The 26,498-nt window shown below is 40.8% G+C and overlaps 1 protein-coding gene across 22 annotated transcripts in view; it reads right to left on the bottom strand.

Annotated features, from left to right (window-relative positions):
* The window catches only part of TPK1 (thiamin pyrophosphokinase 1), a 391,983-nt gene that overhangs the window by 137,305 nt on the left and 228,180 nt on the right, over positions 1-26,498 (bottom strand). For all 22 annotated transcript variants that reach the window (XM_086398263.1, XM_086398267.1, XM_086398254.1 and 19 more), the window contains one exon: positions 24,800-24,946. In XM_086398263.1, coding sequence (XP_086254389.1) covers positions 24,800-24,946 — 147 coding nt within the window. The remainder of the gene's footprint in view (positions 1-24,799; positions 24,947-26,498) is intronic.

The raw sequence follows: 26,498 nt of genomic DNA, 5'->3' as shown, positions 1-26,498 counted from the left end.
ACAACAACAACAACAGCAGCAGCAAGAAAACCATAAAGACAAGAACAAGGAGATACAACATCTAAATGTAACATAGGAACCCAAAATAGAAAAAGGATATTAGATTAAAAAGTAATGACACATGAAAACACTACGGGCTTTAGTTAACAACAACGGATCAACTTTTGGTTCATTAATTGTAACAAATGTACATTATTTATAGGTTACTAACAGGGGAACCATGTGCAGGGGCCAGGGGGCATACATAGGGACTTTCTGTGCTACCTGTTCAATCTAATCTTTAAGTTTGAAACTGTTCTAAAATATATGCCTATTAGAAAATTAATTACATAAAAAGACAGTAAGAAAAGATAAAACAGTATCACTTATACAAAGCATAAGTACATACATACACCTGCCCAAAAATAAAATGTCTGACAAAGAAGAAAAACAGAAAATTACATGCAACATATATTACGGACAATATGCAGAGTTTCTAACAATACACACACAAAAAAAGGAAAAGCCAACAACTTTACAGAAAACATGGGCAGTGCAGAGAAAAAGAATGTGAAGTTTTTAAATATGCTCAATCTCATCTGTAATAAGAGAAATGCAAATGAAAACTACTCTGGGATATTATTTCTCACCTGGTAGATCAATAAGACTGACAGAAAACAGGGAACTCTTGTCATTACATCTGACATTCCTATGGGGGAGCATTTAGAAGTAACTTTTTGACACAGTGATCACACTTTCAGGGATCTATCCAAAAGATACACTGGCAACATACAAAGACACACATGCAAAAGTCTATCCAATCATATCACTGTCAGTCCAGTTCAGTCGCTCAGTCGTGTCCAACTCTTTGCGACCCCATGAACCGCAGCACACCAGGCCTCTCTGTCCATCACCAACTCCTGGAGTTCACCCAAACCCATGTCCATTGTGTCGGTGATGCCATCCAACCATCTCATCCTCTGTCGTCCCCTTCTCCTTCTGCCCTCAATCCCTCCCAGCATCAGGGTCTTTTCAAACGAGTCAGGTCTTTGCATCAGGTGGCCAAAGGACTGGAGTTTCCACTTCAGCATCAGTCCTTCCAATGAACACCCAGGACTGGTCTCCTTTAGGATGGACTGGTTGGACCTCCTTGCAGTCCAAGGGACTCTCAAGAGTCTTCTCCAACACCACAGTTCAAAAGCATCAATCTTCTGCGCTCAGCTTTCTTTATAGTCCAACTCTCACATCCATACATGACCACTGGAAAAACCATAGCCTTGACTAGATGGACCTTTGTTGACAAAGTAATGTCTCTGCTTTTGAATATGCTGTCTAGGTTATGTCATAACATTCCTTCCAAGGAGTAAGTGTCTTTTAATTTCATGGCTACAATCACCATATGCAGCAATTTTGGAGCCCCCCAAAATAAAAGCCACTGTTTCCCCATCTATTTGCCATGAAGTGATGGCACCGGATGCCATGATCTTAGTTCTCTGAATGTTGAGCTTTAAGCCAACTTTTTCACTCTCTTTCACTTTCATCAAGAGGCTCTTAAGTTCTGCTTCACTTTCTCCATATCAAAAACAACAAAACATGAGTGGAGTGTATCAGAAAGGCTAGAAATAGATCCACATGTACATGGATAACTGATTTTTGACAAGCTGCAGAGGCAACTGAGCGGGGCCAGAATAGCCTTCCTGACAAATGCTTCTGGAACAACAGGATATCCATATGCAAATAAATGAACATCAATTTATACCCTACATGGTATACAAAAATTAAATCAAAATGGATCACAGATCTAAATGTAACACATATAACTGTAAGACTTCTAGGAGGAAACAGTAAAAAAATCTTTGTAACCTTAAGTTAAGATTTCTTAGATAAAACACTAAAAGCATGATCCATTATAGAAGAGATAGACAGAGTAGGCTTCATCAAAATTTTAAAGGTCCGCTCATCAAAAGATATTATTTTCAGGTGGTACTGAGTCTAAATCGGAAGTATAAGTATGAACTCACATTGTCTTAAAAAAAGTGCTAGCTTTGTCTATAGAATCAACTCAGTGGCTAAAAGAACCCCTTAATGCCTACTTTATGGTCTCTCTCTGTTTCTTACTGAAAGAACACGCTGGAGATACTCAGTCAGCCAGGAGATGTACAAGATGAAGCCAGGAGCATGCTATAGAAACAGCAAGTATGCTATCAAAGACTACAGGATTTATATCAAAAAGATCCAGGAGCCAAATTGAATTCCCCTCCCACTGGCCAAAGACAGGATACTTTGAGTAGAAATAAAGATAACAGAATGAACTGATAATATGTATAAAATATGATTAAAACCATCAACTTAAGGACAATTAACTGATTCATGTGGAAGAATGCTAGGAAACTAACTCGTTATTCTGAAATCTAGTAAATAAAAGAAAAAAAGATTTAACTGTATATCCTATCTTCCTTTAAAGACTGTTTCACAAAATAGCATAGTAGCTGACCTGAGGGACGCTGATCTTTCCAGAGGCATTTCAGGAACAAAATTAAGCAGTAATGGGAGAACAGTTTATCATAGCATTGAGCAACCAGTAATAAATCCATGAAGGTGAGTGATAATCACCAATGGCATAGAACATCATAATAAAGAGACAACCAAATGTCATGATGCAATGTCACCTATTTCAAACCACCCCTCCCATTTGTTAATAGTACTGATCATAGTTCTACAATTAACTATAAATTACAAAAACATAAAGGAAAAGAGAATGTATTCAATGATACCCTGCCATGCCATGAACCCAGACTGTGGAAAATTTCAAGGAAAAAAATGACAGTTTCCTCAACAAAAGTGCTGAGGCCTGAGAAAAGAACAAGAAGAAGGAGAAGAAAAAGAAAAATAGAGAAGGGAACTTACTGATGAAAAGGGACAACAAAAATATTAACCAACTGCAATGCATGGATCTTGTTTGGATCCCTAATCATATAACAAACTACAAGTACAAGCATTAGTTCTCAATCATGTTGGACTCTGCGACGCCAGGGATTGAAGCTCTCCAGCCTCCTCTGTCCATGGAATTTCCCAGACAAGAATTCTGGAGTGGGTTGCCATTTCGTTCTCCACGGGATCTTCTTGACCCAGGGATCGAACAGAAGTCTCCAGCATCGCAGGCAGATTCTTTACTGTCTGAGCTACCAGGGAAGCCCACAAACAAATCTTAAAACAAGAGACTATGTAAAAACTGTTTTTAAGCAATTATTCTTAACTTTAGTCACTTTAGGTACGGTTTTTAGGAATCCCTTTCTTTTAGAGACACATATACAATATGTTAACGGTCATAAAAGACAGTATACATTTTGCAAAGCACAAACAAAGGACAAATCATGTTGGGATGGTTTCTTACGTGATAAATATGGAATCACAGGTGAAAATGGGATTTGAACCAACAAATCAAAATCAAACAATGAAACAATCTGACCAACGACCATGATATGCCAGGAAATATTTGATGAACTCCAACCTTTTCACTTGAAGCCCAACAGAAGCCAGACACAATAAAACAAAAAGCAGTTTTATATATAAGGCCCTGTATGTTTTAATTTTCATGAACATCCTGTGTAGTATCATCCCCAAGTTACAGATGAAGAAACTGCTCCTGGCAGTCCCCAGGAGCCAGTCAATACCAACTACGGTCAAGACCCTAACCTCCCACTCAGAGCCAAGGCCCCCAGACAACACGAAAATCTGCAGAGAATAACTGACACTTTTCAGAGCTAGTAAACCACAGGATTATAGACATTACCTGGCTTCTTCAGATACTCACTCAACTATTCTGTAATTAACTATGATTTCCTTCTAGTTCCCTTTCTAATGGTTCTGAATGTCTTCCTTTCTTGGAATATAACTCTTTTCCAAAAGAGTCTTGTTATAATAAATTCCTATTTTGGATATAAATGCAATTTTTCAGGAGAAAGGCATCACGGATAAAAGGAATAAAGGATGAGATTTGCAGCATTAATTTATTTTTTTAATGTTGCACATCAACATTTTTATGCTAAGTAGTAAGTTAGAATTTGGTTCATAAAATTGTTTTAAATGAAGTGTGTGTTCAGGAGAAGGTGATTTTAGAGAATTATGTACTATTTGGCTTTAGAAATGAAATTCTTTATGGCAGCCTACTGGATGATATGCAGTATTAAGTGTTGCTGCTAATAATCTTGTGGCTATATTTAATGCTATTCAAAACCGTGTTATGAATGTGACTGCAATGAATGGGTGCTTGTAAGGGCAGAAATCTTTCCATCTAAGATGTACGTTCAGGAGTTTGTCGGGCGTTTGGCAGGAGCAATTGTTAGTGGGTGTCGCTGTCATGTCTGGTCGTGGCAAGCAAGGCAGCAAGGCCTGCGCCAAGGCCAAGTAAAAAAAAAAAAAAAAAAGATGTACGTTCAATGAACAGAATCTAAGATCTGCATACTGACTTGTATCGATGGCCAATCAACCTAGGCTTGGAGCACTAAAAAGAGCCTCAGTTTGTTTTTCTCAGGAAAGCAGAATGTAGTAACAAGGAAAACTTGAACAGTAAATGTGCAGGCAGAGCACCTGGGAACATCAAATCTCTACATCTACCTGGCTGTAAGCAAGACTTTCAGCTTCAGCGACCTCATCTGAGCAACAGGGAGAAAAGGAACTTCTTCACCCTGGCACGTGCTGAGATTCAGTATCAGCCACTATCATCATTTCCATTATTACTAAACAACTTAGCTGGCTACCCCTCGGTTGATAATTTCTGTTATTAACTCAAGGCAAAAAGTCCTATCTAAGAATACAGTGAGGCCTTGTCCCTACTAACAGGTTAGATGACAAGGTATGCAGGTATTTGTCTGAAGGAGTTGGTTTTCAAATAGAACTCCACGGACAGGCTCAGGGCTTCCAACAACTCTTAAAATATTTAAAACTTTCAGAGTGTGGACAAGTGTACATTTTTCTGAAGAGAAGGTTCAGACTTTTTCTCATATTCTCAAACAGGCTCATAACCACCAAAAGCTATAAATCTCTGTCTAACGTTCAAGGATTAAAATCTGAACCCACTAACAGGGCGGCGGAGGTGATCTTCAATTGCCTCTCCAACCTAGCTTCTTCCCCCTTCATCCATCACCACAGCTTCCTTTTCTATCCCAGAAACCTCAGGCTTTCTCGGTTCTCCCAAGTACATGGCTTGGCTTCTGCACCACACACCTCTGCCCACGTCCTCTGTTCTCTGTCTTCCGACCTCCTACACACCTGTCTCCTTTTCAGACTGTACTCAGACATGACCTTCTCCAGGAATCCTCCCTACCCCGGTCTGTGGTGCACTGCGTGCTGCCTCCCTAGGCTTAAGTAACAGTCTGTATGTATTTGCAATACTGCACTTCTTTTATCTCATTGAAAAAATGATCTAAACAGATTTAGTAAAAATTTTTTGACAGAAACTTACTCATCATCAATCTAGCAAAACAACTGATATAAATAATATGATGTGCTCAGTCATTTCTGACTCTTTGTGACCCCATGGACTGTAGCCCGCCAAGCTCTTCTGTCCATGGAATTTTCCCGGCAAGAACACTAGAGCGGGTTGCCATTTCCTCCTCTGGGGAATCTTCCTGACCCAGGGATTGAACCTGCGTCTCCTGCATTCGCAAGTGGATTCTGAGCCACTTGGAAAGCTCACCTGATATAATAAATAAGTCCTTGTTAATATGTTGGTTGAATGAATAAATGGAAAAATTGTCCAAGTCCTTTCATTTTTCTGAATGCTGGCTCTGTTTCTGGAAATATTTTATAGCATGAAATATGCTCAGAAAAAAATATTTAGCTCTATTCATAGCTTTTCAATTACTATTATCAAAATTTCAAAGAGGGCCCACTTCTTAATAGGCCAGCTTCACCTAGGAGAAAATAAATCCTTTCCTCCTGTCCCTTGAGCAGCATTTCCGTATATTAAACTTGCCTGATAATATAAGACCAGTGTTCCCTATTCTGTGCCTTTTACCTTGAGGGCTTCTGGTAGGAGTGAAACTGGCTTCCTATCTTCAGACAACTGGAAAAGCCAACATGCATGCCATTAATCAATTCTGAGGCTCCTCTATCAGCATGACTTTCCAAAAGAGAAAGGCTCGGGGTTCATTATCACTACTATCTCAGCTATAACAGAATATTTTTCTGCCTCGATAAGGAAACTGATTATGTCCATTCACTTCTATTTAAAACCTTATCTACACTCCGTAAAGGTGGCAGTGAAGCCTGATTCTGTTAGAGAAGAAGTTGGCTTTACATGTTATACTTGCTTAATGAATTTACCTCTGAAAATTGCTCCTTCTACACTGACTAACATCATACCAAGATCACGAATCATAAAATCAGAAATAGAATTACAGAAGGGAGAGACCTAAAGGGCCAATCGGACACGGACTTGGAACCTGGCTTCACTGTTAAATGGAAGACTAACCCTTGACAAGTCACTGCATCTTTCTAAGACCTAGTTTGCTCCTTAAAATCAGGTCCTACTGGCTCCAACTCAAAAGATGTTATGGGAGCAAAGTAGTTCTCTCATTAGAAAGTGCACAGAATAACCTGAGGAACATTTTCAAACATACGTAAGCCAAAGCTCAGAGACTACCTAGTTGGAATTTCCAGTGTGTTCCTTCAAAAAGCTATCAATACACATGGGAAAATTACCATACAGAGGTGCATCCAGACAATAGTGTTCTAAGCAGCCATGAATAAAAGAAAGAAGATGATCTCTATTACTGAAGATAGAGCAGTCTCCAAAATTACCTTTCTTTTCTGCAAGGATCTAATATTCTGAAAGAGGGTGGTAGTGATGAAGAGGGTAAAAATGAAAACAAGACATCTGATGATAATTTTTTATGAAGCTTTTGATGAGTGTAATTACTTTCAAGTAATAATTAAAAAAGAAAATCTTATAACTACAAATAAACCGTGACAAGTGAACCTAAGAGTTAAATCTATAGCATAACGACAGAAAGAACAAAATTTATTATTTCAAATGACAAATTTTAGACACAATACTCTGGTTGGACTATAATTTAAAGGCAAATGGAAAGATCTGCAAAGAAATTTTAAATTTCCTTCAGTAGTTTACTATTTAGTGGTAGTTTAGGTATTATAATTTTAAAACTAGTACCATACACTATAGTATAAAACAAGCATGTTATTTCAAATCAGGAATTTTGAGGGAGGGCAAAAGAAATAAAAATAAAATAATGTGATGAGACATCTGCAATTTAATTTCAAATGGTCACCCTCCCCTCAAATACACCTATTCATAGATAAAGTATACAATGCTTAAAACATTTAAAGTGGTTGGGATGTGCTGCTTATTATACTCTTCTTTCAAATTCTCTACATATATGACAATTTTCACAATAATAAGTTCACAGGGGAAAAAAAAAAGCCTGTGCAGATGATTCCAGCAGCAGCTCCTAAAGGCAGCACTCTCAGGGCATCCAGTTTCAGTTCAGTCGCTCAGTCGTGTCCGACTCTGCGACCCCATGAATCGAAGCACGCTAGGCCTCCCTGTCCATCGCCAACTTCCGGAGTCCAGTCAAACTCATGTCCATCAAGTCGGTGATGCCATCCAGCCATCTCATCCTCTGTCATCCCCTTCTCCTCCTGCCCTCAATCCCTCCCAGCATCAGGGTCTTTTCCAATGAGTCAACTCTTCGCATGAGGTGGCCAAAGTACTGGAGTTTCAGCTTTAGCATCAGTCCTTCCAATGAACACCCAGGACTGGTCTCCTTTAAAATGGACCAGCTGGATCTCTTCGCAGTCCAAGGGACTCTCAAGAGTCTTCTCCAACACCACAGTTCAAAAGCATTAATTCTGCAGCACTCAGCTTTCTTCACAGTCCAACTCTCATATCCATACATGACCACTGGAAAAACCATAGTCTTGACTAGATGGACCTTTGTTGGCAAAGGAATGTCTCTGCTTTTTAATATGCTACTCTCAGGGCATAGAAGAGACTAAAACTGGTTACTCTTCCTTCATGCTTTTGGGGCCTCCTCAAGGTTCAGTGCAATTCAGAGAGGAAGCTGGGATTCTGACAAGACAGCAGCTACGAAGCAAAGGGTAAAGGACTAGGTTTCAGAAAACTCCCTAGACTGTTGCTTATGGATTTTCCACACACTCGCAATGCTGTTCTATGAAGTTCCCTCATCTGAGAAACAGGAACAATGTCCCTGTCTGCTAACTTCAAAGGGCTGCTGAGAAGCAAGTGAGACAATGATGAAGGTCCTTTGCAAACTCTAAAAATATTATTTTTTGGTAATTTTCCAGCATTTCCAGTATACACGTTATTTTACAACTCATGCGTGGCTCTTCAGAGTCTTCAGTGATAGTCTAATATTCAGCATGCCTTCGACATTCAGAGCATCCAACCTACTTAACAACATATCAGCAGTGTCTCCATCTGCTTCAGAAGACAACAGGAAATCAGGGGCATCCCCGGTGTTCCATTTTCTGTCAAAGTTTACCATTCTCACTCTCTCTCAGTCTATCGACCATCTTGGTTATGCTCTGCTTTGCCAATTTCCTTCCTGACTCAGATACATTTTGATAAATTTTATTGTTAAGTTATAACGTAGGCATCAAAGTCAAATATTCTAATTCTGATGATGATAAAGTTATAAAGGACTAACAGGAGCTTTTAAAAGACTGTATATATGGAATAGTGGTTTTCAGGAAAAAAAAATCCTCCTCCTCCAAAAACCTTCCTCTCAGTCAGATTGGCTTGGAAGAGGTAAGACTCTTGGGGTACGTGTGTGTGCATGTACAGTGTGGTAGAGTTGCTAAGTTGCGTCCAACTCTGCAACTCCATGGACTGCAGCCTGCCAGTCTCCTCTGTCCGTGGGATTTCCTGGACACGAACACTGGAGTGGGTCGCCATTTCCTCCTCCAGAGGATCTTCCTGACTCAGGGATCAATTAGATGTGTTATATGTATGTGTATGTATGGGAGTGAGATACCTGAGCCACTCCTTGAAAGAGCTTCAACATACCCAGCATGAACGCTTAGTTTGAATAAGTACCCTTGAATCCAAGCCCTCCTAGCTTAAGTTTACTTGGATAAATATTCCACTTTTTCTTCAATTTTGATTGCACTGGAACAAATAAGATCAAAATGCTCCCCAACTCAGGGGAAAAAAGAAATCTTAATTGGATGAGAAGTCATACAACTCGGCTGGAACTGTATGAAGCTCTTTATACAGAAGCTTTCACTAGTGCCAACCTTCTTCCTGGAGGCTCATTTCATTTCCCTGCTGGTAACACTCAAATCACTTCACAGTTCATTGATACTGCATTGGCAACCCTTTGTTTTCAATCAAAGGAAGATGCTGAAGCAATGCTCAATTGAACTAAGTATACATGACACAGTGTACTTGCGTCCTTGCCACAGAGGACTGGGGAGGCGGGGGTAAAGGGAAATATGACACTCAGCATCCAATATTCCATGACTTTCCCCAGAATTGGATTAGGATAAATTATGATGACAGGCCTGAGACAAACGCTGATGCTATCTCTTCTACTGTTTCACCTGCACACAGCACTCTTTCGGATTGCATCAAGACTCCTAACCTGATTCTCTGTCACTCATGGCTGAAAACAAAAGGCCACTGTTCAAATAAGTTTTTAAACAGTTTCCATGGAGACTGAATTTTATATTTCCTCCCTTGCTGCTTTGGAATCACTAAGGGATCACCACTGGTTTTTGCTGATGGGCATCTTTCTATAAATATCCCTGAATGAAAGACTTCTTTAAGGTCAAAGAACTTGTATGTTGTGTGGGTGAGCGGTGGGCGTCAGGGTGGTCATTTCTCACCTTTAGCCTTGAAGCTTCATTGTATTCAGGTTGCTTTAAAATCTACCACCCCTGCCGCCGTCCTCCTCATGTATTTGCTCAAGAATTAGCACACCTGCACTTCGCTGGGTGCTCCAGTGGGTGAGAATCTGCCTGCCAACACAGGACACAGATTCAATCCTTGGTCTGGGACGATCCCACATGCTGCAGGGCAACTAAGCCCATGAGCCACAACTACGAGGCCCACGATCTAGAGCTCGCAGCTCGAGCCGCAACTACTGCGTCCACGTGCCACAACTACCGAAGCCCACACACCGTAGAGCCAGCGCTCCGCAACAGCAGAAGCCATCGCAATCAGAAGTCTGCACACCGCCAGCAGGGGCCAGACCCCTGCTTGCTGCAATTAGAGAAAGCTCACGCACAGCAACGAAGACACAGCACAGCCAGAAGTAAGTAAGCAAGTAACTTTTTTAATAAAAATAAGAAGAGAGAAGTGCAAACCACAGCCACTAAAAGAAGCTATTGCTCCTCAAGTGAACTTCCAGCAAACTAGGAAGAAAGCATACGCCAAGAAGGAAATAAGTAGACGAAGTCAGAGTCTCTGACTGCCAACCTGGGATGCCCAGGCACCCTGTATTTTACAAGCGGTGGCACCAATGAACACTCTTGATGATGAGAATAGTACGTGAGATCACCTATTTGGATTTGGTTTGGCCACCTGATGCGAAGAACTGACTCATTTGAAAATACCCTGATGCTGGGAAAGACTGAAGGGAAGAGAAGAAGGGGATGACAGAGAATGAGATGGTTGGATGGCATCACCAACTCAATGCACATGAGTTTGACCAAGCTCCGGGAGTTAGTGTGGGCTAAGCTCCGGGGCCTGGTGTGCTACAGTCCATGGGGTCACAGAGTTGGACACGACTGAGGGACTGGACTGAACTGAACCACTAGATGAACTATGCGTGGCTGCTGTTATTTCACCTTTGATTAAAAACAGGCAACTCTGTGTTTTTTAAGGTTTAGAAAATGAGAGAAATTACAACCTAATACATTTTGTTTAATGGATAAACTGCTCGAGGCCCAGTTTCAAAAAATGATTTCAAAAAGTGATGAAAGGAGTCCGGATGAGGGAAGTTCAGAGAGGATTATTTGGAAATTCTGTGCAGGAGTCACAGAATTTGAGTAGGGCTTTGAAAGAAGAGAGTGATTTCAAAAGAAAATATTTTGGGGCAGAGAAAGGAGTGACAGTGGTCAGTTTGAAAAACAAGAGATAGGTCAGTTTCCCTAGGTCATGGAACACTAGAAGAACATGGACCAGAAAGAGGGAGATGTCAAGGTCTGACTCACAGCTTCCCACTGGCGCGCAGACCAAGATGTCCACGGAAAGAAGGGCCTGTCGGGGCCATGGGGCTGGGCGTAGGCCACGAGGACCTTCTGCTTGCTTTGGAAGAGAATACGGATTTAGAACAGGTCATGACATACTTCACCAGCATTTGGTGAGACAATTAGGGCCCATACATGTGTGACCCATCTTACAGAGGTGCAGCGTGGCAGCAGCACTTCAGGCTGTCCTGGGAAAGAAAGAAAAACATGGTCCCCAAAACATCCCTGCTCTGGTTTTGAATTTGGAAAATGGGCTCACCAAAGTAATTGTGTAGGCCATCATTAGCTCTGAGGTTAGTCAAAACAATTCCAACTGCTTATGAGAGTACAGTAAAAAAGGGCAAACAATAATAAAGAGAAAGATGTTTCTACCTCCTCTCCCATTTAATATTCAACCATAATAACTTGGCTTCTACCTACATTTTACCATGAAAACTGTACCTTATCAGTTGCCAAACTCACTATATCATTTCTTTTTTTTCTAAATTCTTGACACCCTTACTGATCACTCCCTGGTCTCTTAAAACTCTAAACCACCTCGGTTTCAGCTTCACTCTCTTTTAGTTCTATTTCTTTTCCTCGAAGGCGTTCCTAGAGCTCTACCATCTGCCATGGCTCTTTTCATTCTATATCTTCCTTCCAGGGTAATGAGTCCGGTTCGAAGTTTTTAATTACCACATATATATGATGATTCTTACAGTCTTACCATCAGGCCATGACAAATACATAAATTTCCTATAACCCTTTAAGGCAATTTTACTCATTTCCAAAAAAGACCAATCTCATTTCCAAAGAAAGACCAATCTCATTATGTCCAAGATCAGCTGACCATCTTTCCGTTTTTTCCTGTTCTTCTCATATTCTCTGCTTCAAAGAAAGACAAAACCCAGTTGCCTAATCCTAATCCTAGGCATTGCATTAACTCCTTCCTCTGTGTTCCTGGGAAGACTTTAGAGTCCCCATCCCAAGGAACTCTACCATCCTTTCTTCACACCCATGCTTACTTAAGTTTACTTACTCATGGTTTCCTTCTTGGATTTCTATATCAGTTGAATGGCCTCTATCTCTACCCTAACCAATTTATCCTTCACATTGCTACCAAGCTATCTAAAACGTTAACCTAATGCTATTTCCCTGATAAAAAAGCTGAATACCTGAACTTGAACCTCAATATAAAGACCATCTTCCTGAGAATGCAAACAAGCCCTTCATGATCCAGAACCTTAATTCTAGCTGCATCTCCTATGGCTCCCCAGGATCCAGCATTTTCTTTTAGAGCTCCTACAAAGATGGCAAGTTCTCTAAGGCTCTTTTGCCTTTTAACATTAAAGGTCGCCCATTCATTCATTATCTGGCCTCGCCTGATCTTAGGTGCAGCACACAGGATCTTTGATTGTAGTTGTAGCATGTGAAATCTCAGTTGCTACATATGAGATCTAGCTTCCTGACCAGGGATGGAACCCGGGCCCCCTACATTGAGAGCGTGGGGTATTATTAGCCACTGGACCACCAGGGAAGTCCCACATTAAATGTCTTCATTCCTTTCTTTGGCTGACTGCTCATCAGCTAGGATCTCCCTGAGACACTGGGCACACTCTCACCATAAGCCCTGGGCCCAATCTGGGTTAAATGTTTTTTCTGTGCTGTCTGCATAGCATCCAGCATTTCCTCATAATGAGTGTAAATTTTTCTATTTATTCGTCCATCCTTTCCTCTGAAGTCTACACAGCAGAACAGAAGCAGTGCCTTTTACTTCTGCAGACGCACTGCCCACCACCATGTGTATCACATCTTTGGTGCTTAAACAATACTTTTTGTTGAAGCATTCTATGCTGTACATCGGCTTCCCTGGTAGCTCAGCTGGTAAAGAATCTGCCTACAATGCAGGAGACATCAATTCAATTCCTGGATCAGGAAGTTCCCCTGGAGAAGGGATTGGCTACCCACTCCAGTATTCATGGGCTTCCCTGGTGGCTCTGATGGTAAAGAATCCACCTGCAATGGGGGAGACCTGGGTTCGATCCCTGGGTTGGGAAGATCCCCTGGAGGAGGGCATGGCAACTCACTCCAGTATTCTAGCTCCATGGACAGAGGAGCCCGGTGGGCTACAGTCATGGGGTCACAGAGTCAGACACGACTGAGCGACTACAGCATATGCTGTACATCAACCAAAACAGAATCAGCAGAACAGAAAACAAGCCTAAAAAAATAAATACTTTGTGAGTGTGTGGTTTCACTTCTTAAAGAAAGCTAGTTTCATTAAACATGGGTAAAATCACAGAGGGAAAGTTCTTACAAAGATCTAAAGGGGACATTTGGGTCCTTACAAAATGAGAGCTGAACGGCTCTAAAATTTTGTTGTCTTACTGCAAATTAAAATATGATATTTGCAAATACATTCATCTGTATTTGCAAAGCACAAATAGACACAGATGCAGAGAACAGACATATATATACTGGAGGCTGGGGGAAAGGAGGGTGAACTTGGGACACGGGAATTGATATCTATACACTATTGATCAGAAAGTGAAGAGGAACTAAAAAGCCTATTGATGAAGGTGAAAGAGGAGAGTGAAAAAGTTGGCTTAAAACATTCAGAAAATGAAGATCATGGCATCTGGTCCCATTACTTCATGGGAAATAGATGGGGAAGTAGTGGAAACAGTGTCAGACTTTATTTTTTGGGCTCCAAAATCACTGCAGATGGTAACTGCAGCCATGAAATTAAAAGATGCTTACTCCTTGGAAGAAAAGTTATGACCAACCTAGATAGCATATTCAAAAGCAGAGACATTACTTTGCCAACAAAGGTTCATCTAGTCAAGGCTATGGTTTTTCCTGTGGTCATGTATGGATGTGAGAGTTGGACTATAAAGAAAGCTGAGTGCTGAAGAATTGATGCTTTTGAACTGTGGTGTTGGAGAAGACTCTTGAGAGTCCCTTGGACTGCAAGGAGATCCAGCCGGTCCATTCTGAAGGAGATCAGCCCTGGGATTTCTTTGGAAGGAATGATGCTAAAGCTGAAACTCCAGTACTTTGGCCACCTCATGTGAAGAGTTGACTCATTGGAAAAGACTCTGATGCTGGGAGGGATTGGGGGCAGGAGGAGAAGGGGACGACAGAGGATGAGATGGCTGGATGGTATCACTGACTTGATGGACGTGAGTCTGAGTGAACTCCGGGAGTTGGTGATGGACAGGGAGGCCTGATGTGCTGTGATTCATGGGGTCGCAGAGAGTCGGACACGAATGAGCGACTGAACTAAACTAAACACTATTGATCCTATGCATAAAATACATAATTAATGATAGCTTACAGTATAGCCCAAGGAACTCTACTCAGTGCTCTGCAGTGACCTAAACAGAAAGAAAATCTGAAAAAGAGGAGATATGTGTATACACTATAGCTGATTCACTTTGCTGGACAGCAGAAACTGATACAACATTGCAAAGCAGCTATATTCCAATAAAAATTAATTTAAAAAGGCATGGTTAAAAAAATAATATTAGTTAGTACACTGTTCAACAACAGGAAAGGTTTTTGTTTTATGTTTCTTAAGTGCCATATAGTGGAAGAGGAGGAAAAGCACACAGCCAGGCAGAGGGGAGGAGGAGTGTAGAAACATTTTGCTAGAAAGCTGGGCAAGGTCTGAAGTGAGGGAAGGAAGGGGGTGCTTAGGGTAGCTGTGTGTCTGGGGGCAGTCCCTGTGAGAAAGAATCTGCTGCCCTGGCATATGGAGCAGACAAACCAAAGAAAAAGCACAAGCAAAGCAATGAGACACTCTGAAGAGTGTCTAGGTCAGACGCTGAGTGGCAGGACTTCCCGGAGAAGGAAGCTTGGCTGGGCACAGGATGGAGGAAGGAAGCGGGGTTAGTGGTTTGCCTTGTGGAAGAAGAAAGGGAGATCGGGCGAGCTCTGTGTGACAGGTCATTTACAGACATGAAATGCCCTCGTGGTCCTTTGTTAGATATCACTGCATGAAATCTACTTCATTTGCAGCATAAATTTCCTCTCAAAGAAATGCTATGCATAACCCTGGGCAAATCATTCTACCTGTAAGTCCCTGCCATTGCTCATCTATAAAACGACCTCTAAGGCTTCATACTATTTACACTAATATTGAATAGCTGTATGCTTCAGGATAAATTATACAAAAGATTCTAAGATGCCAAGCCACAACAAAAATTGAGAAGATATAGGAGGAGAATGAAATAATAATTTTAAAGAAAGGAATTGTAAGTGGATAATAAATAATGAAAAGATTATCAGTGCTGTCTATAGGGTCTAATCACTCTGAGAATCACTTCTCTGAGTTATCACTGATGAGAGGGGGCTGGATGTGCGGACAGACAGACCCACACCCTCAGCTCTCTGCAGAAACCATCATGTATACCAAATTTACATCATGAATACTCAGCTTTTCTCTATCAGACTACTAACATCTTTCTATCATATTCATTACCAATATTACAAATGTATAATGGAGAAGGCGTCAGGACTTTATACAGTAAATAATAGATCTAGTGAGATGAAACAAACAAAAAAAGCCAGTAAGAAACATGACTATGATCATAAGGAATTAATATTTACAACATATTTAGAGGTTGTTCAACTGAGTTAAAAACCGACAGCATCCATCCTGTGACCATTCTCTTGTACATCAGATACTAGAATCCTAAATAGGAATCACCAAATGAGGTTTAGGATAATGCAAAAGGCATGCCTTATTAACTCTCGGACATCTCATTTCTTGGTCATAAATCCTATTAACTTGTATTACCAACTGCCATAAAACTTGGAGATAAAAGATAATTTATGCTCAGTGTACAGAAGCTAATGTTTCTGGACTTCTGAGAAGCACAGGACCAGAAAATGAGGAAGTGTGTATGTGAAATCAGCAGCCACTCACACCGCATGGTGAGTGTGACAAACACGCTCTCAGCATCTGGCTGGCCAAACGAGGAACACAGCCTAACCCGTCACTGACATCAGTGGGTTTCATGGCTAAAATGTCTCTCACCAATTTTATAAAATCTGTTCATAAGAGGGCATGATGTTTTGTTAACAACACCTTTTTGTTTGGAAGTAAAAGAGGGATATTTGCTCTTCAGGGAGGAGTGATTAGACATTCTATTTTTAATTTGCTACTTTTTTTTTTTTTACTGTTTCTTTTTTTTTTATTTTATTTTTAAACTTTACACAATTGTATTAGTTTTGCCAAATAACAAAATGAATCCGCCACAGGTATACATGTGTTCCCCATCCTGAACCCTCCTCCCTCCTCCCTCCCCATACCATCCCTCTGGGTCGTCCCAGTGCACTAGCCCCAAGCATCCAGTATCGTGTATCGAACCTGGACTGGCAACTTGTTTCTTACATGCTATTTTACATGTTTCAATGTCATTCTCCCAAATCTTCCCACCCTCTCCCTCTCCCACAGAGTCCATAAGACTGTTCTATACATCAGTGTCTCTTTTGCTGTCTCGTACAGCAGGTTATTGTTACCATCTTTCTAAATTCCATATATATGCGTTAGTATACTGTATTTATGTTTTTCCTTCTGGCTTACTTCACTCTGTATAATATACACAATGGAGTATTACTCAGCCATTAAAAAGAATACATTTGAATCAGTTCTAATGAGGTGGATGAAACTGGAGCCTATTAATTTGCTACTTTAAAATGGCAGTTTGCTCATCTCTTCAAGCAAGCGCTACCTACTGCGCTTTCCATTCATAATGACATCTGACCCCACAGCAAGTGAAATATGCCAAAATACTACCAAAAAGACATTGTCTACTAAAAGTCAACCTGCTAAAAACTTCCACTCTTCCAGATTTATATAGACCTGGAACTACACTATTGTCTCCTCGTTTTAAAATCCAATTTATAATTAACAAAAACAAGTCAGAGGAAGGGGGCTGAAAAGAGAAGTAGATGAAAGATTTCAGGCTGCAACAATCTACACAATTTTAAGCGAATGCGCTCAAGACACACAGGCCGGTGACAAATGACTAATATACCTTTAATGAACGAAGGATGATGGTTTATTTATACAGCAGACTCACCAGAGTCCTGTATGTAGACTCTCTGAAAGAAACGCAGAACATTACAGAAACACTAAGATGAATTGAAGGTAGGGAGGCTTTTTCCGAAAAATCAGGAAAAGCACATTTTAGTTCCATGGCCCAGGCGTATCCCAGGTACTTGAACCATCACGGAGCAGACACGGCACTAAAACATTTTTATCAGCCAAAGACCATGTCTCATTCCTCCTGCTATTAGCTTCAATTTCAGACAACATAGAATCATAGAAACAATTCTAGAAGATGCTGTCCTCAAAAACAATACTCAAATGATAACTAACATTTATACAGAATTTTTAGTTCAGTTCAGTCGCTCAGTTGTATCTGACTCTTTGTGACCCCATGGACTGCAGCATGCCAGGCCTCCCTGTCCATTACTAACTCCCAGAGTTTACTCAAACTTATGTCCATTGACTCGGTGATGCCATCCAACCGTCTCATCCTCTGTCATCCCCTTCTCCTCCTGCCTTCAATCTTTCCCAGCATCAGGGTCTTTTCAAATGAGTAGTCAGCTCTTCACATTCAGGTGGCCAAAGTACTGGAGTTTCAGCTTCAACATCAGTCCTTCCATTGAATATTTAGGACTGATTTCCTTTAGGATGGACTGGTTGGATCTCCTTGCAGTCCAAGGGACTCTCAAGAGTCTTCTCCAACATCACAGTTCAAAAAGATCAATTTTTCAGCGCTCAGCTTTCTTTACAGTCCAACTCTCACATCCATACATGACTACTGGATAAACCAGAGCCTTGAGTAGATGGACCTTTGTTGGCAAAGTAATGTCTCTGCATTTTAAAATGCTGCCTAGGTTGGTCATAACATTCCTTCCAAGGAGCAAGCATCATTTAATGTCAGAAACAATATTCAAATGATAATTAACATTTATATTGAATTTTAGCACTTTTTATGTATGTTAGTGGTTTGATGATCCTCTCATTTAATCTGCTTAAATGGACAAAGTTTTTTTTTGTAGGTAGATTTTGTTATAATTGAGGAAAACACATAGTATTGTTTTTGTTTAATTTCAGGGTGTAGCCACAAGGAGGGATATACCCTTAAAGCGCAACCAAGATTAATCTTATTTGAAAAGAATGTTGTAGATAACACACACACACACACACAACAGATAATGCACAATCTGTGCACTGTGGCTTGTGTAAAGAGTGTCATTTGCATCTTAGCCCATTAATGCCATGAAGGAGGAAATGTAGTGGAACAACCATGGAGTCAAAACACTGCCATGTGACCGTATGGCCTGTCCTGCTTTCCTCCCCCAGGATTGTTATGAAGCTCAAATAGATGCTTTTTATGAAAGTCCCCAAATGAGCTTTCTCAAGATCAGCTATCTGATGACTTTCAATTAAAAACTACATTTAAAACACTTTGAAACTGTTCTTTATTTGTCACTGAAGCATACCAGATTGATTTCTTCAGTCTAGTCCCAAAATATTTGCAAATGGTTTCAATTTATGTTTATGGTGTGCCCATCCTGACCATGATTACAATAAGCCCTATTAACCAGGAACAGCATCCCACAGACATCCATCCTCAATATGCACACTACTGAATACAGACGTGTGCTTTATTATATGTGCAACATACAATGCGGAGATATGTGAAAACACATATTGCACAGTCATTTTAGCTCCAATGGTACATATCCCATTTCTAGGATGTAGGTTGAATCTCTGCAATAATTTTAATATAGCTTTTAACAGATTTTTGGTATTAATCACATTTCATAAGTATACCATTAAAACTGCTTACAAATATGGTAGAGTGTGTAAGACTGATTGGTATCTTAAGCCCTCAAACACACTCATTTTGGGTTTTGCAGTTGTCCTAGAAGCTGACTGACAACTCTGTTATACAGAGTGAAGTCAGTCAGAAAATTACATAAGGTATGTTAATGCTTATGGATAGAGTCTGAAAAAGTGGTACAGATTATATTATTTACAAAACAGAAAGAGAGAGACAGACATAGAGGGGGAAAAAGTATGGATACCAAGGAGGGATGATGGGGAGGGGTGGGATGAATTGGGAGACTGGGGTTGACATATATACATTATTGATACTATGTATAGGTAACTAATGGAGAAGGCAATGGCACCCCACTCCAGTACTCTTGCCTAGAAAATCCCATGGACGGAGGAGCCTGGTAGGCTACAGTCCATGGGATCGCTAAGAGTCAGACACGACTGAGAGACTTCACTTTCACTTTTCACTTTCATGCATTGGAGAAGGAAATGGCAACCCACTCCAGTGTTCTTGCCTGGAGAATCCCAGGGACGGGGGAGCCTGGTAGGTTACCGTCTATGGGGTCACACAGAGTCGGACACAACTGAAGTGACTTAGCACAGCACAGCATAGCATAGCATAGGTAACTAATGAGAACCTACCGCATAGCACACCTCTACTCAGTGCTCTGCTGCTGCTAAGTTGCGTCCAACTCTTTGCGACCCAATGGACTGTAGCCTGGCAGGCTCCTCTGTCCATGGGATTCTCCAGGCAACAATACTGGAGTGGGTTGCCATGCCCTCCTCCTCAGTGCTCTATGGTGACTAAATGGCGAGGGAAGCCGAAACTGGGCGGCTATGTGTACACATACAGCTGTACAGTAGAAACTAAAGCAACGGTACTCCAATACAAAAGCAAGTGACTGAGAAGCAGGGACCCGGGCAGTGTCTCCGGTCGGCCCTGCCAAGCCCCCAGACCAAAGTCTGTGCTAAACATTCTCACTGCTCCATGTGATGGAGGGCGTGGTCTTGCACAAGCTTTCCAATTCACACTATGCAATCATTACTTGCTTAGGATAAGGTAATTTTCTAGTCGTTTCAATAAGACAAAAACAAACAGACCAGAGATTCTAGAGGGCCTGATGGCTTAGACAGTAAATAATCTGCCTTCAGTGCAGGAGACCCAGGTTCGATCCCCGGATGGGAAAGATCCCCTGGAGAAAGGAATGGCAACCCACCCCAGTAATCTTGCCTGGAGAATTCCATGGACAGAGGAGCCCGGAGGGCTACAGTCCGTGGACGCACAAAGACTGAGTGACTAACACACTCATGGTGTGTGTAGGCACGCTCATCACGATCACTATGTTTGGGGACCTGGGGATTCTCTTCTTTAATGAGTAAACTTTGAGTCATACTACAAATGAAAAGAAAAGATGATTACATTACTACACGTTTTGTGTAGGGTCCCGACCCCAGCCTTTCTCTCCCAACTTCAGCTTCTGGCCCTCTGACAGAGACTATGCCCTCTGCTAAGTCCTCTCTCCAGCCCACGGCTTCCTCTCTTAAGACCACCTCACAGTGGGCTGGGGCAGTGTAACTGCGTTCCCACCAAAGGCAACGCGAGCCACTGCCAGGCCTGGCCTTTAAAAACACGTGGTACCTGGTGGTCCAGGGGCTGAGACTTTGCACTTCCAAAGCAAGGGGCATGGGTTCGATCCCTGGTTGGGGAAGTAAGATTACACACGCCACACAGCCAAAAAATAAATGCATTTATAAAAATTTTAAAGAAGAAAACATGCAGTACCACTCCTCCTTATAGTTATCTTTTTGCCCTGCTGCCTCAATGTGTCCCAACTGGCTCAGATACGAAGTAGACCATACCGCCCAAACCATAGCAGATTCTCCATGAATGAGAAAAAAAAAAAATTTAAGCTCATTCTCAGTTAAGCCTCTGAGATTTGGGGGTTAATTATCATTGCAACATACCCAGGGTAGATTAGTGCCCTGGCCAATTGAGAACAACAAAAAGCTAGGAAAAAAAAAGGGGGGGAGGATCTTTGAAAATGCATCAAACCTTTCCCCTCCCCCCACCAAAGAATACTCAAAACCCCAAAACTAGGTTTTGATTGAAAAGGAACACCAAATCTAACTTTCACCTTACACGCATTTGATTTTTCTTTTTTACCAAATCATGAACCTGCACGTCAATTTCTTCAGCCTCCGAGTGTGGAGGTCATCAGGAGAGTGAGCTTGAGCAAGGTAGGAGTGTAAAGGAGACTGCACTGCTTAAGCAAACACTCACAGAGCAAAGAGGAAGAGAAAGAACACTCCCACGGGAATGCTAGGAAAACTGCCGACCAAATTCAGAATGAAAAGAGGAACAAGTCTTCCTGGGGCATCTGTAATCAGAAGTCAAACTCCCAGCAGAATTAGCTTCAAAATATATACCACCTAGATAGTCTCCCAAAAATCTCAAACAAAAGGTCTTAAGTTTTTAGTGTCTATAAATAACTGGGCTAGAAATCCACTCCAGAGTCTTCTTGGACTCACTTTTAACTCCTATTTCAAGTAATTCCCACGGGGAAAGTTCTCAGAAATACGAGGTCACAGAGAAAAATCACAAAATACAGAATGAAATCAAGGTTACAAAATATAAAGGGAAAAAAGAACAGAAAAGACAGCTAACTTATAAAGACTGCAGATATCAGAATTATTCTAGACTATAAAGAAAGTACAACAATTACATTTTAAGAGTTTTTAAATTGTGAGTAAGGAGAAAGTATGTAAGAGAGATGAATCATGACAGGAATTTAAAAGCCTCTGCTACGAAAAGGATAAGTTTAGTAGCAAAATAGAACAGCTAAAGCAGAAGAGTGAAGTGGTTTGCAGAGGTTATGAGGAACTTCAGAATGCAGCTCAGAGAAACTAAGAAAATATGAAGGAAGTTCTGAGATATATGTGATGCAATTAGAGGATCATATGTGTGTGTGTGTGTGTGTGTGTGTGTGTGTGTGTGTATAGATATACACACATATATATACACGTATATGTGTATATGTATATATGTATACATATATATACACACACATATACACCCATTTGGAGTTGCAGAAGAAGAAAGAAAGAGAATATGATGGGACAATATTTGAAAACATAACGGCTGTGAGTTCTCCAAACTGATGACAGACAGCAACCTATAGACAGAGAATTAATTCTAAGAAATCCCAAGCTGAATACATTTTAGGAAGTCTGTATTTATACAATAAAGGTACAGAACACCACAGACAATGAAAAGATCTTAAGAGCAGAAGTCATTTTTAGACGTGGCTTTTGCTATCAGTCCAGTACTTGGGCCACCTCATGAGAAGAGCTGACTCATTGGAAAAGACTCTGATGCTGGGAGGGATTGGGGGCAGGAGGAGAAGGGCACGACAGAGGATGAGATGGCTGGATGGCATCACTGACTCGATGGACGTGAGTCTGAGTGAACTCCGGGAGATGGTGATGGACAGGGAGGCCTGGTGTGCTGCTATTCATGGGGTCACAAAGAGTCGGACACGACTGAGCGACTGAACTAACTAACTAACTAACTTTGCTATCAGTTAATGTTTCAACTTTACTTTTCAAAAATTATTCTATGATATCTAGTTACTTCTTAGCCAAAGTATTTATACAGAGACAAGTTACAGTTGACTATTTTAGTATTCATAGAATCATATAAATAAAAAAATAATAAAACAATAAAGTTCAATGCTTCACAGCTGTAGAGAGTTTCACACTTCAGAAAGTGTCAGGAAATTGTAAGTATTTAACAAACACCTAATTAGAAATCTAAGAAGCATATCTGTGCATGTCAGACTGCTAACTGAACTATTTTAATGACTTTGCCATAGCTTATGGCAAAAAAAATTCATACTCTAGTATATATCATTCAAGGCTTTTCACAGTCAGGATCTAAACGAGTCTTCTGGACCTCAGAGTCTTCTGAGTCTGATATTTAGGTATTTTCCATACGGCTGCTCAGTATTACCTGTAGATCCCACAACATGCCCTGCAGCTCTTTCTTTCTTTAGTGGCTCCTTCTAACTGGAATGACTTTCCCATCATTTCCCATAACAGAGATCTACTCATCCTTCAAGGGTCTGTTGAAACGTAAGCTCTACAGAATTCATGTTCCATGAAAGCAAGGGTTTTGCTATTGCTGGCTGCTGTATCCTCAGAAAAGCACTTGACACACAGCAGGTACTCAGTAAACATTTGTTGAGTTAATTGATTGAATAAAATGTGAATGCCTCTGTAAGCATTTCCTTGCCACACCCATGACCAGATTATATAACCTTTTATCATCTTTATGTTCTAAACTTTCAATCTAGCTTTATGTTTGTGTTTAATGTCTCCTTCACTGGACATGTACTACAGATCTTCAGAACTATAGTTCTTTTTTTTTCTTATTTATTTTATTACTCAGCCATTAACAAGAATTCATTTGAATCAGTTCTAATGAGGTGGATGAAACTGGAGCCTATTATACAGAGTGAAGTAAGCCAGAAAGAAAAACACCAATACACTATACTAACGCATATACATGGAATTTAGAAAGATGGTAACGACAACCCTGTATGCGAGACAGCAAAAGAGACACAGATGTATAGAACAGCCTATTGGACTCTGTGGGAGAGGATGGGGGGATGATTTGGGAGAACGGCATTAAAACATGTACAATATCACATAAGAAACGAATCGCCAGTCCAGGTTTGATGCAGGATACAGAACTATAGTTCTAAAGAACCTATGTTACTATTTCTGCTTAATCTTCAATTACCCAGCAGTGTAACAGGTAGGCAACAGGCACGCCATAACTGTTTGCTGACCAAACAAATGGACAGCATGAAGTTTGAAAACTGAATTCTTCAACTTCCTTTTCACATCTCACAGAAAGTGTTCCAGAAAGCAACAAAGCCAGGCAGTGCAAAAAAAAACAACGCACAAGTGGCTGAACAATGGTCAGCATGCATTATAACTTGCCATATTAACCAAACAACAATTTTTAGGTAATGACAAGCTACAGATGGTGAACAGCAGATGGAGTGGGAGCAAAGCTATATGTAGCACACTACAATGAGAGGCAAAAAAGGAAAAAACTGTCCACTGTTTTAAAAAAAAAAGTTACCAAGCTATCATTTTTCAAACTGAAATACACCCATCAACCTCATAAAACGTGTTTATATAATAAGAATTCTATTCTAAGCACTACATTGATAAAAAACCCCCTTGCAGTTTATCATGGGAAATGAATGACATCATCATGAAAGTGAAATTAACAAGCAAGCAACTTATGAACAGTAAAAGCTAAAGACTTTAAGTACTTCACAAAATCAAATACAGTTTCCAATTACGACAACACTGAAAATATCTGAGAATTCCATTTGAAATATTTGCCAAGCTTTGTGCTTCCTCTGATGAGATTTTTCTCAAGTGACACTCATATGCAGCTGCTCAAAATGCAAAAATGCTAAATTTAATTCTTAATCAACTTAATTGAAAACCTTATTTTCTTTCTTTGATTTTTTTTTTCTAAGTACAACAAAATGAAAGTTTTACAGCTTCTCTTCCACCTATTTCCCCCTCAGTGACCAGAGGCAGTCAAACTTGTCAACTTCACTCAGTTGAAACACATAAACTGGGCAGATGCTTTCGCCTTATCTACAAAAATCTTACAGGTTTTGTAGAAGCAAAGTGCAGACAGTCTATTTAATCCTCACTTACCGGTTGGAGCAGGTAGATGAGAGATTCCTCTTGGATTATTATAACTGGCAAAGAAGTTATTTGAGGCGCTTGGAACAAAGTGCTCACAGATGCCATGATCTGGTCAAAGCGTCCAGCAAGTCCTCCCAAGGTCACGATCATATCTACCTGAGAAACCACAGGAAAATCGGCAGTCACATATTTAAGGAATTTAAAATGATTAAATAGCATTGAATACTTCCATAGAGCTTTGAATACTCTCTTTTGTTAGATAAGCCATGAAGAAACAGCAGACAGTGACTGTGTTGTTCAGATGAAGTCCCATGATTGGTTACGTAGCAGTCAGCTTCTGAGAGCAACATTTTTGGTACCAATCCTAAGTTTTTCCCATTTGCCTATTCAGCTGGAAAACTAACCAACTCTTCCTTTAAAACTCTGCTCCATGTTTCTTCCACGTGGAAGTCTTCCCAAATCCACAGCTGGTGCTGCTCCCATCTACCCATATAGCATCCCTGTGGCCACATTGATGACACATAGCACCCAACAGTGAAGGAGCCTCTTTTACAGGTCTGAGGTCTGTCATTGCCCCCCACCACAATCCAAGTATGTTAAAGACCTGAACTGTCTTCACTGAACCTAGCAAGTTGCCTAAATTCCCTGTACCACATTTTTCTGTTTGCATGGAAAAACTGGCTAACAATGGCCAATTGATAGGGTTGTTCTGGGGATTAAATGAGGACACTAAATGGGTTAATAAGTGCAAAGACTTAAAACATGTTCATAACACAGTGATTGCTTAAAACACGTCAGCCGCTCTTCCACTGTATTATTTTTGGTATTATTACATTTATATTATTATTAATATGTTTATTATTGTTACATGTCATTTGATATGCTATTTTTTTCACTTAACACTTTAAAGAAAGCATTTCCTATCATTACAGTGTAGTTTATTTAAACATTTCCCTATTGTGGATAACACATTTCCATGATATTTATATATAAAATCCCTGTGATGCTTTCCTAACTTATAAGAACAATGGTTGAAGAATGGCCACGGAGCAGTGGAAGGGTGCAGGGTCACAGTCTCCTTTGGCCAAAGCTCTTAAGGAGAATGAAAGAGAGATGTTGCCTGGTCTCTTTCCTTTGGCTAGTCAGCCTGATCTTCTCATGCATCAACAGAGTCAAAGCTGCTATACTGATCATGAAAAAGGAAAAGCTGGAGAGATTAATCAAAATATTGTAAGTAAGAAATAGAGTATTTCCTGCCATATCAGTAAACAAGAATGTCACAGTCATCAGTGATTCCTGCTCTCCAAATACGAATCCCTGAGCCCGAGAGGCACTCAGGAAGGAGAACAGTACCTGTTCAATCTGGCAGCCTTCAGGCTGCTGCTGCTGAGTCACTTCAGACGTGTCTGACTCTGTGCGACCCCACAGATGGCAGCCCAGCAGGCTGCCCTGTCTCTGGGATTCTCCAGGCAAGAACACTGGAGTGGGTTGCCATTTCCTTCTCCAATGCATGCAAGTGAAAAGTGAAAGTGAAGTCGCTCAGTCGTGTCTGACCCTCAGCGACCCCATGGACTGCAGCCTTCCAGGCTCCTCCATCCATGGGATTTTCCAGGCAAGAGTACTGGAGTGGGGTGCCACTGCCTTCTCCCTTCAGGCTGCAGCCACTCCCTATGGTGAGCATCGAGGAACTCAAGGTGTGATCAATGAC

This window comes from Bos grunniens, chromosome 4 (genome assembly GCF_055505025.1).
Source record: "Bos grunniens cultivar Pamir isolate PY7600 chromosome 4, Bosgru_T2T1.0, whole genome shotgun sequence".
Lineage (NCBI taxonomy): Eukaryota > Metazoa > Chordata > Mammalia > Artiodactyla > Bovidae > Bos > Bos grunniens.
The sequence above is the reverse complement of the archived record's forward strand: the minus strand, read 5'-3'. Positions and strand labels throughout refer to the sequence as shown.